This window comes from Scomber scombrus, chromosome 14 (genome assembly GCF_963691925.1).
Source record: "Scomber scombrus chromosome 14, fScoSco1.1, whole genome shotgun sequence".
Taxonomy (NCBI): domain Eukaryota; kingdom Metazoa; phylum Chordata; class Actinopteri; order Scombriformes; family Scombridae; genus Scomber; species Scomber scombrus.
Genome location: NC_084983.1, coordinates 10779090 through 10794373, shown reverse-complemented (window position 1 = coordinate 10794373; position 15284 = coordinate 10779090). Strand labels below are relative to the sequence as shown.

The 15284-nt window shown below is 39.3% G+C and overlaps 2 protein-coding genes across 3 annotated transcripts in view; both read right to left on the bottom strand.

Annotated features, from left to right (window-relative positions):
• Positions 1–4598: 4598 nt before the first annotated feature.
• Positions 4599–11934, bottom strand: atp1b2b (ATPase Na+/K+ transporting subunit beta 2b). Of its 2 annotated transcripts, XM_062433198.1 has the most exons (8): positions 11844–11934; positions 6871–6999; positions 6668–6775; positions 6255–6460; positions 6029–6088; positions 5738–5764; positions 4930–5025; positions 4599–4844 (listed from the first exon to the last, which is right to left on the bottom strand). In XM_062433198.1, the coding sequence occupies exons 1-8, from the start codon at positions 11932–11934 to the stop codon at positions 4677–4679; spliced, it is 885 nt and encodes a 294-aa protein (XP_062289182.1). In that variant the 3' UTR covers positions 4599–4676. The 2 variants fall into 2 exon arrangements, with proteins under 2 accessions (XP_062289182.1, XP_062289183.1); XM_062433199.1 differs by lacking the exon at positions 5738–5764.
• Positions 11935–12072: 138 nt separating this feature from the next.
• Positions 12073–15284, bottom strand: part of LOC133994400 (neuronal tyrosine-phosphorylated phosphoinositide-3-kinase adapter 1) — a 15277-nt gene continuing 12065 nt past the window's right edge. The window contains exon 8 of the mRNA XM_062433647.1: positions 12073–12143. Within this exon, the coding sequence (XP_062289631.1) occupies positions 12073–12143 (71 nt within the window). The remainder of the gene's footprint in view (positions 12144–15284) is intronic.

The window sequence follows — 15284 nt, the reverse complement described above, 5'->3', positions numbered from 1 at the left end:
TTTTTTGTTTGTGAGATAACAAAAAAAACCCTGAAGAGAATCAGAAGGTTGCAGATTCTTCTGGATTTGCAATTTTTTGTGTGTGTAACAGAGAGAAGAGCACAGGCAGTTATCAGTCACCGCTGCTAGTCTCGATCAGACTATTTTAAACCCACAAATACCTCTAATGCTACATAATCCTGGCTCTCTCCCTTTTCCTACTCAGTGCTCTCTCTTTCTGAGGAAACAGTGGAGAAAGGAGAGATAAGGATAGACCCTGAGGCCACAGAGCAAGCAGGAGACAAGAGCTGCTTGAAGGTCACTAAGCGGAAGTACACTTAGGCTGTAATCTTGTCAAGCAGTTGGCAGCAGACTATATTAAAGCTACTCCCAAAGGAACAAAACCTAAAACAGTATAAATGTATTTTCTGATCTTGGGTCCATCTGTATTTATGATTATGTACATCTATTGGGTGAGAATCCAGCCCAGACTTCAGACTGTGACCTTTGACCTCTGATATGTGTAGGAGGATGACGTGTTAATGTTGGTATTTCCTCTGGATACGTGTGTAGACAACATGTGCAGAGTTTCTCACTTCTTCAATTCACAGCTGCACATATGTCACATAGCAAGATAGACTGTCTTTTTTGTTGGTTTTAGCTTTCACTTGTTGCCACATACTGGTATGTGCACACAGGCTAATGCATGTGTCCACTGGCATTGTAGGATGTGAGGATTACAGTGAATGAGATTACATTAGATTACATCCACATGGCGCTACTTTTGACACTGCCTGGCTCCTTTCTCTGTCCTCTACAAATGCCTTACTACGTTTAATTTATCTTTAACTCATATTAAGCCAAGATCAAAGGATCCACATTGGAATTATGACCTTTCCACTTAAATCTTATTGTTGTTCCAAGAATAATAAATCCTTTTCTTCCTGCTGTGATGATGTCAAACACTTCATAAAACATGACTGAGGCAAAGCAGAGGGGATGTTTGAGTTCCCTTAAATGACATTTATTAATTTCTCTATCTTGTTTTGCAGTAAACATGAGCAAAATATACATACAGTAAGAGCAAAAAATAAAGATCCAGAATAGATTCATCACCCACTTTGGAGAGACTACCTCAAAAAAAGGAATGGATTTCCTTCTTGAACTATCCTTGCACCCCAGTCTTAGGCAATAGTACAATGGGGGTGGGAGGTGGGGTGGTGGGGTGGTGGGGTGGTGGGGTTTGGTGTGTTTACTTCTTTTTTGAAACATGAACAGTTGACTCTTATGTCACATGAATCGGGGCTTGTTGCAATTTTGGTTCTGAAAAGTTGTTTTTTTTACTTGAAAGCTCTCTGAAAGCACTGTTCATTCATACTTTCAAATTACTTTTAATGACTGATTGATTCTGATACAATAGACCCATCTACACACACAGTGCTCAGAAAACTTTCACTGCAAGCTTCACAAGCTCAGTTTGATAAAATAAAAAAAGGGCTCAGACAAAAATGTGTCTACATCGAAAAAAAAACAACAACTTTGTCATCTATCAAGCTGTTACATTTTGCCATTTGTTGAATTAATGATGAAAACCTACCAGGTAGCTTCCATGACATAATACAATCCAAGCTTATACATTCTCCCCTCTTTACAACAAAATAGCAATAAAAATACTCTTTTATAAACAAAACAATACTTTTTTTTAAAATATATTGTTCCATCTTAATAATGCATACTGGCAAACCTGCCCGCATGTAATATCTATATGTTGTTGCCTTTTCCTTCCTTGCTCTTGATGACACATTACACTGATTTTGTTACAGCCTTCCCAATAAACACATCATACAGCCACACAAGAAATAAATATATTGCTTTTTGAGGGCATCTCCAAAGTATCATAGAAGAAATGGATAAACAGAGATAACAGGAAATAACATTCTGTGACACTGGGGAGCAACACTTTCTGTCCACCAGGAGGCACTGTTCTGTTGCAGTGCAACATGTTCCTTTTGTGCGTATTATTATATAAGACTAGGCCTTTTAATATCATGGGGTCGTTACTCAGCCACCTGGATCCTATAGTATCTCTGAATGAAATCCTTGCTGATTTATCTGCTGCTGAGGATGTTTCAATGCAGCACAACTGAACAGAGTTTAAATTTTTATGAAGATCTTTGGTTGAAGAACAAATCTCCACATGCACATGGGTAGAAACAAGAATGTCCAATTGGGTGATGAAGCAAAAACATTTTATTTGCTGTGCTGTAATTTAAAAGAGCTGCAATGAATTATAATTTAATAACAACTGGGGGAAAAAACCAGTAAGAATGAAAAATGATGATAATTGCTTCAGCTCTGGTTTGAAGACAGTAAAACAGGCGTTGGACACAAGGAGGAGCGACAAAGTAGGGTAAAGAAGTTCAGCCTGCAGGCTCTGGATTAGCCGACCAGATTAAGAGATTACAGTGAAATTAAGTAAGTGTTGCAGCAATGCCAGAGGAGAAATGCATGTGAACTGGTCATTGGACGGTCAAAGGAAGCAAGAAAAAAGCCTCAGACTGTACATCTGAGGACATAAGATAGATAAGACAATCACATTATATCTGATTATTTTTTCTTTCTTTCATTCTCAAGTCTAGATCAGATAATTAGGTACCGTTTTAGTGAGCATGCTGAAAAACACGTTGCTGTGAGAGAAATGAAAGTGGTGGAGTCAAGCCAGACATTAAAATGAAAGAACAGATGCTCGTGTTCCACATTTGATGCAATGACATGGCAGGATCACAGTGGCATTGGTATGATTTTGTACCCGTGCCATGGTAATGTGCCTGAGTTTAAAAGTGTGACTCCACAGATTTCTCCAGCCAGTATTTACAGGTGTTTCTTACAACTGTGTGTGCCCGCACTGCCCATAAATGCACATGAAATAAATGGCTCAAGCACCAAACTCAGGTGTAATCTATTATTTTTCTAAAGACTGCTCACTCAAACTGGTTGTCTAGTTAACATGACGGCTCTGTCTTCAGCCCGTTTCATAAAACAACAGAAAATACTACAACAAAAAAGCATAAACCAACAAATGAAATGTGAAAATATCTTTTTCTATGTGGTCAAGAAAGCAAATCTTGAGTTTTGTTCATTTCTTACCGGCCTATAAAACAAAACTCAGATGCACTAACAAATCATATATTCAAGACTCTAGTCACCTTCAGGAGAAGATGTAAACTACATATTTTGATATGCTGGATGAATATTTCAGAGGATTGATAATGAGTATGAATGAAATAAAGGGAACAAGCACAACATTCTACAGTACATCCTCTTCAAAAACTGTACATACATTAATTAATTAAACTCAGCTTCACAAAAAAGAAAAATTAGCACACTTCCAGTGCAAATCAATACAAAATATGACAATGGCATCTATTTCTGATACATATGAAATAGATGCAATACACGCAAAAAATATTCATGTTTAAGTTTAATAAAAATTGAGACACAAGAACATGGCTCTTGGTTTGACTTTAGGAATAAAATGATAGACACAATGACAGAGAATGTAATGTACTAGCTGATTGGGAGATTTGGGGGCAAAAAAAATCATATTTTTGTGGACTAACGGTGATGCTGTAAAATGTCTGAAACGGGACTGGTGTACTGTCTCCTGTCGTAAATCATTTGGCATCAGTGGTGTTGATGTGACTATTCCCAGAGAGCCAAATGTGCATCGCATCTGTCTCAGGTCAGACAACTGGTGAGAATATCAAATGACTGACAATAATTATAATTGAATAGACATTGTCTCATCTGAAGAATGGAATCAAGCATTCATAATGTATGTCACTTAATGAATATTGCACATTGCATGCAACTTCCCGACCTACAGTATGAAATGGGACCTGTGAATGCAACACACACACACTCACACACATACTCAAACACACACAAACACACTCACACTCTTAAAGGTTTTGACCTCTAACTCCAATCTTTTGGAGATGCCTATCTTACGGTTTGTTGTTTTTAAAACACACACTTGCTGTGCGGGAGGTTTAGTAGTTTACACTGCGGTCCCTCCTGGTGGTCAGTGGTTTAACATAACCTTTTTTCACACTTAGCAGAGAGGTGGGATATGGGGGCCTCCTGCCCTCATAGCACACTAAAGACAATACACACATGCAAAATGGCTTCATCTCTGCATCCGTCCATCAAGATATATGCAAATCTGTTGGATTATTCTTTTAAGTGCAACAAAATAGACGTACTGATATAAGGTTATGATACCATATAAATACCGTAGTTATACACATTTTGTATTGTAAATTGTGTGTATTCATATAGAGAGGGATACTCTATAAGGAGGCAGCAGAAGGGGAGCAGCAATAAAGTGGTAGTGTTGCTGATCCTTGCAAACTTTCAAAACACATGTTTACATCCTTTAGATCTCCTAGTTTGTCATGCAGTATAAATAGACATCACCTCAAACTAATTTACAGAAAAGAATTTGTCCCAAAGCTCACAGACAGAATTAAAGACAGGATTACCACCCTCTGTTCCTGCATCACCTCACCAAACAACTGAATAAACTGGTTGTAAACAAATCCTACAGAGGATGTGAATCCTGCGATTAGTTTCTGTGTATGTGCAATGTTGCAGAGAATGAAGAAAGTGGTTTTCAGAGGTGGGAAAAGGTAAACCTAGTTAACTGTGTTGATCCTCAGCCTGAAAGACACTCTACCAGCGAACTTGTCTCTTTCAACCCCGGTAGGAATGTTGTTGGCGTTGATCTTGCACTCGATGTTGACGTCTTGATTGACGGTGATGTTAAGGAACTTGACGGCAACCAAAGGCTGAGAGTAGTTCACCTGCAAAGAGAGATCCAAAAACATCTGTAAATGTTGGAATTTCCGTATCACTTATGGTAAATGTCTAAAAATCTGCCGATCTTACCTGAGCTTTCTTGCCATAGTAGGGGTAGTACATGAGGTTGAAAGTGCCATTAGGAGGGAAGTATAACATCTCTCCGATTTTGTCAGAGTCTTCTTTCTGTAGGGGTGAAACGATTTTATCAGTTTCATACATGTTGGTGAGGAGAGCTGAGCCTCACTAAGCTCTATCTTTACTACATCTCTACATCAAATCTCATTACCCAACAAACCCACAAATCTACTCCAGTGGTCTATTTAATGAAAAACACCTCATCATAGGGCTGGGCAATATATCGATATTATATCGCTATCGTGATATGAGACTACATATCGTCTCAGAATTTGGATATCATAATATCGTGATACAGCATAAGTGTGTCTTTTCCTGCTTTTAAAGGCAGCATTACATTAAAATGATGTCATTTTTCTGAACCAGACTGTTCTAGCTGTTTGCCTTTACCCACTTTGACATTATATTCACATTACTGATGATTATTTATCAAAAATCTCATTGTGTAAATATTTTGTGAAAGCACCAGTAGTCATCCCTACAATATTGTTGTGATATTGATATTGAGTTATTTGGTAAAAAATATCGTGATATATGATTTTATCTATATCGCCCAGCCGTACCTCATCATGATGCAAACATGTTTGATATTCTTTTCCTACTATTTCCTTGTTGTTTAAACTAAACTAGCAAAATGATTTTGTAATGTGTTGTTTTAATATATTTTTCATAGAGAACTACAATCTACAGTTCTGCTTTAATGATATATGTCTAACTATAATCTAAACTCTACAAAATACAGATTTTGTCCCGTTCTTACCCATTCATCTTTGCCAACTCTGTATCTCTAAGAGTGAGCAAATTAATGGAGCACAATGAAAAGAAAGAAAAAGAGGAGAAGCAGCAGCATGTACAGCTGGTGTAAATTAAAGAGTGGCATGCAACACAGATGTGAGAATTGAAACAATGTAAACAAAGAACAGACATGAAAGGGAATGGAGACAAGTGATAGATGGGTGGCACATTGCAGATGAGAGTGAGTCACAATAAGTTTGAATGAAATCGAAATTGTTATGTGAAATTTTTCATTGTGAAAGACAAGAGAGATTACCTTTGCCCCACAGGTGACATATGGAGCCTGTCCATCCTTTCCTGGCAGCATCCCAATCACCTGGTGGGACAGAAATACAACATATCTGCATCATTATTCCCATCTCTATCTTGATACTGATTTTCCTTCTTTTAGTGGGATAATCTTTTCCTCATTCCCAACCACTTTCATTATCTCACTCTATGTTTCCTAGCAACACCATTCCTTTCCTTTTTCTCTTTCATACCCGATTCAGCTTGATGATGATACATGGCTGGCCGTCCTGGTATCCATAGTAACGGTCACCGACTCCAGAGCAGTCCTCCAGAATGGTGCGGTTGAACTGACAGGAGCGCTTTGGGTTGTTCTTCACATCGCCGCTGTCATCCTGCACGAAGTAACGGTCTGGGGTGCACTCGTCATTTTTCTGGGTCTGGATGGAGTTGTTGTAGGCTGCAGGGGAGAGTGGGGGTGGGGTTTATTTTGTTAGGGGCTTATGACTCAACTAAAACCCTTGGTGCAAGGCAATCTCCAACCAACTGACTCAAAAGGAATTATCTCTTATTAGGTAAAAAAAACAATTCAGTCTAGATCGTTGGATAATCCGCAGCAGTAAGCTTTTTGAGTCACCACAAGCGAAGCCAAGAGAGGCAGACTTACGTGACAGGAAGTTGTCCAAGGCCTGAGCGTACATGTCCCAGCTCTCGGTTTTCTGGATGTTATAGACAATCTCAAAGGACTCATCTGCTTTGGGTCTAATCACCATGCCTGTGATTGACAGAGAGATAGCACAGAGGTCATGGCACTGCAGCACAGACTCTGACCTGTCCTCCTACAGTTCTTATTATTAGTAGCTACTGCACCTGGTGTGGTGAGCCTGTCTTGCCAGGTTGGTTTGTGGTCATCCAAGGTCTGCAGCATTACATACATGGTGAGGGTAAACATGCCGGCCAGGAAGATGTAGAATAGTAAATAGAAGAGAAATATAAGACCTGCAGACAGAGAGATTAGAGTTACATGCAATATTGATGAGAAATATAATAACATAATTAAACTAACAGATCAAAATATTTAATTTGATAGCCCTTTATTGCTATACATAGAGCATTTTAAACTCAGGTATGTCACTCAGGATAGGCAATAAATAGCCCTACAGCTAACACAAAGTATACCCTATAAAAGGTGTATCATGCAATTTTAATTGACATTTAGAGTAAAGTAACATTTACTAATGCAACCATTTCATTACTGTATACCTATAGAACAACATATTAGCAGCAACATATTAGTCTCACATTACACAGTGAGTCCATATTTTAAGATAATGTGAAGCGTATGTGGCTAGTTGGTAGCTAGTTAGCTCATAGTTGTTGTTCCAAAAATGTTGGCAAATCTTAAAATTTAAATGAAATTTTCTTTATATAGTTGTCTAAGGTCATGTTCTTACTTAGATATTAACATACAAGGTTTATAATCTATATACTTAGCGTAGCCACTTCTGCTTATTTCACATCCACCTCAGTGTTTAAACAGTTGTGATTTGTAGTAATTTCAATAGTTTTATGAATAACACATAGGAACAATAAGGCATTGAGAATAACATTGTATTTTAAATAAGGAGAAAAGCACTGCAAGCAACACCCCTTCCCTTATGAACAGTTGATTGACATACAAATACAATATGAAGACATGTACTGAAAGACAGTTAAAACAAGAACCAGCTTTCACTATTTGATTACGTATTATGAAAGAAAAAAGATTTTCAGGCATTATTCTGTCTTAGTACTGATTGTTCCATCCAGACTTCTCACTGTGCACTTGTTGAACTGACTGCTGTGTGTTTCAGTGATTTGTCATTTATGCATGAACGCTACATTAGACTAATCTCTTCAACTTTAGGTAAGTGCAGTCCATTTCCTAATTACCCCAATGCACAAACCCACTTTGAACAAATTATCTTACATCTGAGTTAATAACAGAATTGATTCATTTTAACGAAGTGTAACAGTGTTGTGTTTCTGTTGTCACTTTCTGACCAAACAGAGCAGTTAATCCTCATTAAACTAGAGGCGCTTCATTCCATCTGTAACATCTGCCTCTCTCTGTCTCTCACTTGCACACAAACCCAAATCCTAAAGATACTTAGCATTTCATTATTATTAGGAATCAATTAAAATATCAAAGCGTCATTACATGTTCCACTTAATAAATGTTGTTAGTCCCTAAGCTCTTAACAGTGTGAATTAAACCAGGATTGAATGGGTGGTTTCTGACCACTTTCATTGTAGAGTTTCACTGTCTACAGAGGGGGCAGGGATGGTGACAGAAGGAGATACAGGAGGAGGGAGAACAAGGACCCCTGGAGACTGGGACACCGGGTCAGGAGATTACAGGCCGTCATAGACTATTACATGAACAGTGTAAGAGGACCATAGAGATAATGTTACATTAGAGTTTCTGCACTGAAACAACGGCTGCAATATTAATTTGTGTTAAGTGACAAGTGACATTATAGCTTCCCAGTGCAAGAATTTACCATTTATATAGAAGTAACTGAATTTATCTGTCCAGGGTGTGTGTGTGTGTGTGTGTGTGTGTGTGTGTGTGTGTGTGTGTGTGTGTGTGTGTGTGTGTGTGTGTGTGTGTGTGTGTGTGTGTGTGTGTGTGTGTGTGTGTGTGTGTATGTAACATGTATGTGTTGGAGTCTGTTTTTCCTATGCCCTTTGACATTATGTTTGTTAATATGTAAAAGAAACAAGGTAATATCATGCTTTGCTATATTTGACAAAAACGTTGTAAATGGGAATTTGTCATTTATCAAAATGGCTGCTTATATATTTAATGATGATCAACTAGTCGATGATCTTACCAATTTCAGCAGTACCTAAAACATTAAATACAATCTAAATGAATCTGCAATGTTGCACCACTCTGTTGCTCCCATGTTTTATTAATTGCACAGAGGTCAGATGAATCCTCTCTGAAAACAGTTTCAGGCATTAGAAAAACTCAGTGATGAGATGTTTCTTTCTTGGAATTCTTTTGAAACAGCTGCAATATCAGACATTCCTGTAGAGAGCCGGGAAACATAAATAGAATTTTCTATGACACATCCCCCATTTTAAGTATCAGCACCTGAGGCCTGCGTTGGGTAGCAGCTGAGTGCCTTGACCCTGTGCCTCTGCTGGATGGCCCCCAGCGTGGAGCTCACTCGCTCTGTCAGCAGGGTCGACTCTGCATCTGCATCCCCACACAGCCAGGCTTACAGGAATCCATAACAAAATGTCAAGGGGAAGCTGCTCCATGGGGGGCCATCAAAGACGGTTATCTTGGTGAATTAGAGCATGTGTGCGTGTTTTTTTGTCCTATTGTCTCTTGAATTGTTGCAGTAGGAGAAAGTATAATTAATGGATAAGTATTAGACAGCGGGCATCCCGTCTGTAGCCTGGAAAAGACCCAAGCTGAGTCATTAAATATATAGAGTCAGGCTCAAGCCCCCAGACCAAGCTGGAGGCACTGCGGCAAGAGGAATCATAGATAAGATGTGACAAAACAAAGTGTTAAAAGTTTTTCTCGCTGTCATCCGGAGTGGATGTTGTGCTAACTACAAATATGACACCACCCGGGGGACACTAAGACGTGCACATGTGCATACAGGGTCAAGCATGCAGGCAGGGTGGCTTCCCCCCTGGCAAAGAGGGTGTTAGGTTTACAGTCTGCGCTCTCAGTCCAGGATGTTGATGGACAGTGAAGCATCTCTCTTTCATCCTGGTTGAAAGCAAAGAACAAAAGGACAGGGAGGGATGGTTCAGCATCCTCTTCTTTCTTCAACAATAATGGCTGGAGGTGTCTCTTTTCTTTCAGAATTAATTAGGAGAGCATGCAAATGCTTTGTAAGCAGGCGATCAAACAGACCTCTGAACTAAAAACAAAATAGTCTTGAGAACAAATTGAAAGCTTTCAGCTGCGGTTAGTTTATTGTCAAACCATATTTTATCATATAAATGTGTGCAATCTTACATTAAGACATCATGATTTTGTTCCCTATTGGATCATGTTAGGCTCTTTTCCTCAGTTGCACTTGGTGTATTTAGCTGTTTTGGAGGTGGGAGGCACAGGACACTAGTAAGTCCTGTTTTAAAAAGAGGCAGTTGTTTGCCTAGTGTCGGCTGGTAGCAGTGTAACATCAAAATTGCAGGACTGCTCTACTTTATCAAGGCTATTTCCATATCATTACAGCTTTCTACACAAAGCAGAACACAGAAGGAAGTGTTCAGTGTTTCATCCTCAAAGAGGTCTTTGATCTGAGGCTCTGAACGTACATTATACTGAATAATTATGTGTGAACAACAAATTTGTCATTTAAATAGACTGGCAAGCTGACTAGGGAGTTGTCTTGCCTTTTTGCCCTGTATATAAAATGGATAAAGAAAATGGATGAATGGGTTAAGGATAAAGCCACTGTCAAACAAGTTGAAACAAGTGAAAGGCCAGTACTACAGTGAATGCATCATTAAGAAAGTAAAGAAGTGCTAAGGTAGAAAGCCAAGTTTAGCAGAACTGCATGTGGTGACAAACCACAGAAATAGCCTAATTAGCGAGCCTTAGAGAGCACAGCTTAAAAAGGCCACCAGACCTTAAAGCACCTGGGACGCACTGAGCTGGATTAAGTCGTACACTGTGGGGGGATTCAAGCAAAGGAAGCTACAGTCAATGATTCCCAACTCTGTACTAATAGGACAAAGTCCATTCATGAAACAAAATCACCAGGATCATACTGTAAGTAAAAAGAATTTGCAGCATTATTCCATCCGCAAATATTAAACTTCAGTGTCACTGGGTCACATTCCCAGAGAAAAGATCAAAAATAGTCTAAATTCCTGAAAGTGGTTGACTTTGGTAGAACTGACGTGCTGAATTGATACCTTCCCCATCAGCCAATGAAGTCATTAGATTAGGATTAAATCCCTCACTGATTTACACTCACTGGGAGGGGCTGGGTTGGAGGTGATACAAATAGCATTTGGCCCTCGGCTTTACCCAGATTAAAACGCTCCAATGTCATTAGAACAGAGCCATATGCGCCCTATCATTTGATGAATCTTTCAGATAGTTGCAGCCTGCTTGCATGGCAGAAAAGAGGACAGTGTGTGGCAACAGCACTGTGTTTTATAGAAACTGGGAATGGGATCATCCATGAAAATCTCGAGGGGGGATAAGCCTGAAAATGAATGACATCATGTTGGCAAAACCCAAAGGCACATAGACCAATTTAATTTCAGTGAACAGCTTTAACCTACCTAGAAGAAGCCTTCCTCTGCGGCAGAACTGATGTCTAAAAACCAACATCAGTGCTTCCACAGAGGGGAGCTGATGATCTGCACTTTGCAACAGAGTGGAACCTGTTTCAGCAAATGCTGCAGTAATCTGGCTAATTCAGATGTCAAATAAGAACATATGCCTCCACCCTTATGTTGAGCGCATTGCGCAGGGAAAGCGGTGCCATAAATTAATTAATAAATAAAGAAACAGGAGGGAAGATGGCAAAAAAAAATTCTCCGCCGGCTTCTACAGGAGCTGTGCCGCATTCAGATTTCAGCACCAGACAGCAGTAGACAGCGACAGCCATCTCACCTGAGCACTGAAGACAAATAATCCCCTGAAACAGGTCAAATGTATATTACACTGTACTTTACTTTACACATACACATTTTAGAAGGAGTCCTCTTTTTTGAAGATTCATGTTGATCCTTCAGCAAAGACTAAAATGACAGCGATCTGTTAAAAGAGCCGAGGGACCATATTTGCTGCATTGCTGTAGCTGGACAGTACTTACCCCAGCTGCTCGCTGTCCTGCCCATAAATTCCCTCGTCCTGGGGTTCCATATATACTCCTTCCAGTCGCCTTGGTCTCCATCCTTTGCCATTTTCGCATAAAAGTGCGACCACCACAAATGAAGTAGGCTTAATGCAATAAAACGCCGAGCTGAAACAATCAGGCAGACAGCAGAGTGAGAACAGAGACAGAGAGGCAGAGAGAGGGCTCTACTGTACCACTACTGTACCTATGGGAAGCAGTTAAACAGCTCCACTCCAAATGAGGAGGAATGGGAGGAAAGACGCCACTGCAGCCTATCTGCACACAGGAAATAGTAAGAGGTGGCTGTCCTATACACTCAGCACAGACCTAGTAACTGCCCTCCCCCCTGCTCTTGTCTGCATTCCGCAGAGTTTTGATGAGTGGTGCAGAAATCTAGTGATACTGCGGTAAAGCACTCCCTCCGCCTCCCTTTACACTTACCCCCCGCCCTCTGCAACCCCCTCCCACCCGCTCAGCAAAGCCAGCTCCCTCCTCCTCCACCCCGCCACCCCACCCAAGCCTGGCCAATCATCTGCACCGCATCCTGCCTCCCCGCGGGCCCGACACGTGAAAGACAACCCCGTCAGCAAATCGTGGGGTGGCTGAGGGCAAAATTTTATTGGCTCCCAGGCCCGACTCGTTGTGTCTCTAAAGAAAAATGAATATCCATCTGATGTATCTACAGGATTAAATATGTCTACGCTATTCTGTGGTGAATTTATATAGATATTTCTAATTGTGCTGTATTAGAATAATATAATCTACCATACGGGAATTTATCATAAACTCTTATCTGGATGATTGATTAAATTTCACATCGATTAAGTGGCAGAATGTATGAACTCCTCAAATAATAATATCAAGAGTTATATAGAATTTCACCTCAATATGTTGGGAGTTTCATCAGTGAGTGTCTTAAGCTCATATTTGGGAATTTGGAAAATAAATGGTCTGCATGTGTGCCTCATCTATCCCAAACTCAGCTGAATTGCTCTTGTCAAGAGCACTAACTAATCCAAGTGACAATTTGTGGAATTCAAACTATGAAGATCTAATGTTTCACTGAGTCAGTACATAAAGTGTTAATGTGTTGTATTGAAGCAGTGACTGTATTATCACATGCATGCAGCCAAAGCCCAGCAGCAATGGAGAGAGAAGGCAGCGCCCTCACTTGGATGCTGAGTGTGCTGCAAGACGCGCTGCAGAAGTGCAGTGGGAACATCATGTCCACTCCACCACCATCTCACCGTGGGAACAACACGAGGCAGGAAAACATGTAAAAATCCTGTTTGTTGTGTAAAGTTCATTATATAAAATTTATTTTAATGACAATATCAATGCAAATATAGCACTACAGTGATTTCCAAGGTACACCGTATCTTACCATATCAATATAGTATGGCACTCATATAATGGCCACTGTTTTAGTAGACACACAAAACCAACAGCTTCTGTAAACTATTTTGGAGATGATACCTAGGTTTCGATATCAGTCTGTGAAAAGGAATCATAGTAAGGTGGTTTCTCAGTATCTGAAATTAAATCGGGCACAATAGTCAATATCATTTTTGAACATTTTTCAGTGTGAGGAATCTCTGCATGCATTGCACTTGCCCATTTCCTTCAACCTGACCCGTGTTTGTTTGAAAATGGACTCAGTAAACTTGAAAACCTCGACCGTCAAAAAACAACACGCGCAGGCGAAAACTATAACGAAAGGCCAAGCAGTGACTCTCAAACATTTAGATAGGTCTTCTTTTCACTGGGTGTACTGTACTGTACAGTTTGGTGCTAACTATCAAAAACAACAACAACCAAGAGACATTCATGTGCCTTAATACTATTACAGAAGGGCTCACTCGTCAAGGTACAAACTTCATTTCACGTGGCTGTCAGAAATAAAAACCAATATGTAACAATAAGCACTATATTAATCATGTTTCTCATGGTGACACCATGTGGTTGAATGAACAATACCAGTAGTTCAAAATATCAGCAAAGTGTTCAAAAAGGTCAAGACAAGGAGCTGTTGAAAATCTGTACACTGAAAATCTGAAAATGAATGTAGAAAAAAAAGGCATAAATAAACCAATAACAGCTTAAAGGGAGTCTTGCATAAATTTAAATAAATAACTGTTGGACTGTGCCTTTCTTTAGAGGGCTTACTGTTTATTAGTGGAACTATAAGTAATGCATGGACTGGCTGCAGCAGATAAAGTACTTAATTCTTTTAGAAAAAACAAGTGAACAAAGTTATGTTTTATACAGTATATGCTACATAATATGTATTGATTACAAGTATGAAAATGGAAATAATTGCTACATTTTCAATACAGTTGTACATATCTATTTACAGTACATTAGGGTTTCTCCTAAGCGTTTACCATGTTTTGTGCAGATTGTTCCAGCATTCTGTTTGAGGTGATCAGTACTCACAGTCTTATCAGTTGCACCATATTGTACAGTCTGTGTTGATGGGTGTCAGTGCTTGTTTTTCTGTGTGGTGGAACAATCACTAATGTGCAACTGTGGATAAGCATGAGTGATGAAAGGTTTTCTGTACCATTGATCTGTTATCTATATTTGGCTGGACTGCACCATACGTGCCATTTGTCGCACCACCTTTTCTAATGATACACCTAGCAACATCTTTTTTTTTATACAACCACATGTTATTATAGTGAAGATCAGCTGTATGTAAAAGTCTGACATGATCATCTCTACACATTTTTTTTTACAATACTGTATGTCTATTGTGACATGCAGAGAATGACACAGTAAATATGACTTATTCAAGTCTTAGATATGTATGTTAGGCTAGTTGACACAAGTTTTAATTATGTTGCTCCAGCACCGGGAGCATATTGCTATAAAATTGCAGAAATGTCGAGAAAGTAAATAGATTTACATTACAAATATGCAAACAGATACAGTAGGTAGCTTTTACTCCTCGGTGATGATTATTTGCATCCACAATGACAATCTGTTGATACCAAGACATCTCATATGCATTCACGATTTCAAGAAAAACTTCAATAACTTATCAATGAGTCTTGCCTTCTCTCATCCACAGAGTAGTTTGTGTTGGACCACAGTTTAATGTGCCCTTCACTGGCAGGTACCTTCTTATAACTTTCTCTCTGTGTGTTGGAGGGGGAAAAAATAAAAACATGATTCCTTTATGTCTCAAGTAGTCAGGAGGAAATTTGGCAACACCAAACTCTGAATACATCCCACCCATTATTATAGAGTTGGTGTCTTCGTTTTGTAGCAATAATACTGGTGTTTTGTGGCAAAAATCATTGGCAATTAGAACACATCAAGAAGGACACAGTATAGAACAAGTACAAATCAACTGTTTGAGATTTAGTTTGATTGTAATACTTGTTTTACTTCACCCTTCTTATCAACAACTTT

Bases quoted from the DNA above. Each gene is read 5' to 3' on its own strand.
- atp1b2b (XM_062433198.1), bottom strand. From the start codon at position 11,934: ATGGCAAAGGATGGAGACCAAGGCGACTGGAAGGAGTATATATGGAAC. The intron at 6,461-6,667 runs GTAAGTCTGCCT...TCTCCCCTGCAG, and splicing joins CTTGGACAACTTCCTGTCAC to CCTACAACAACTCCATCCAG. The intron at 5,026-5,737 runs GTAAGAACGGGA...TCACCCCTACAG, and splicing joins GAGTTGGCAAAGATGAATGG to AAAGAAGACTCTGACAAAAT.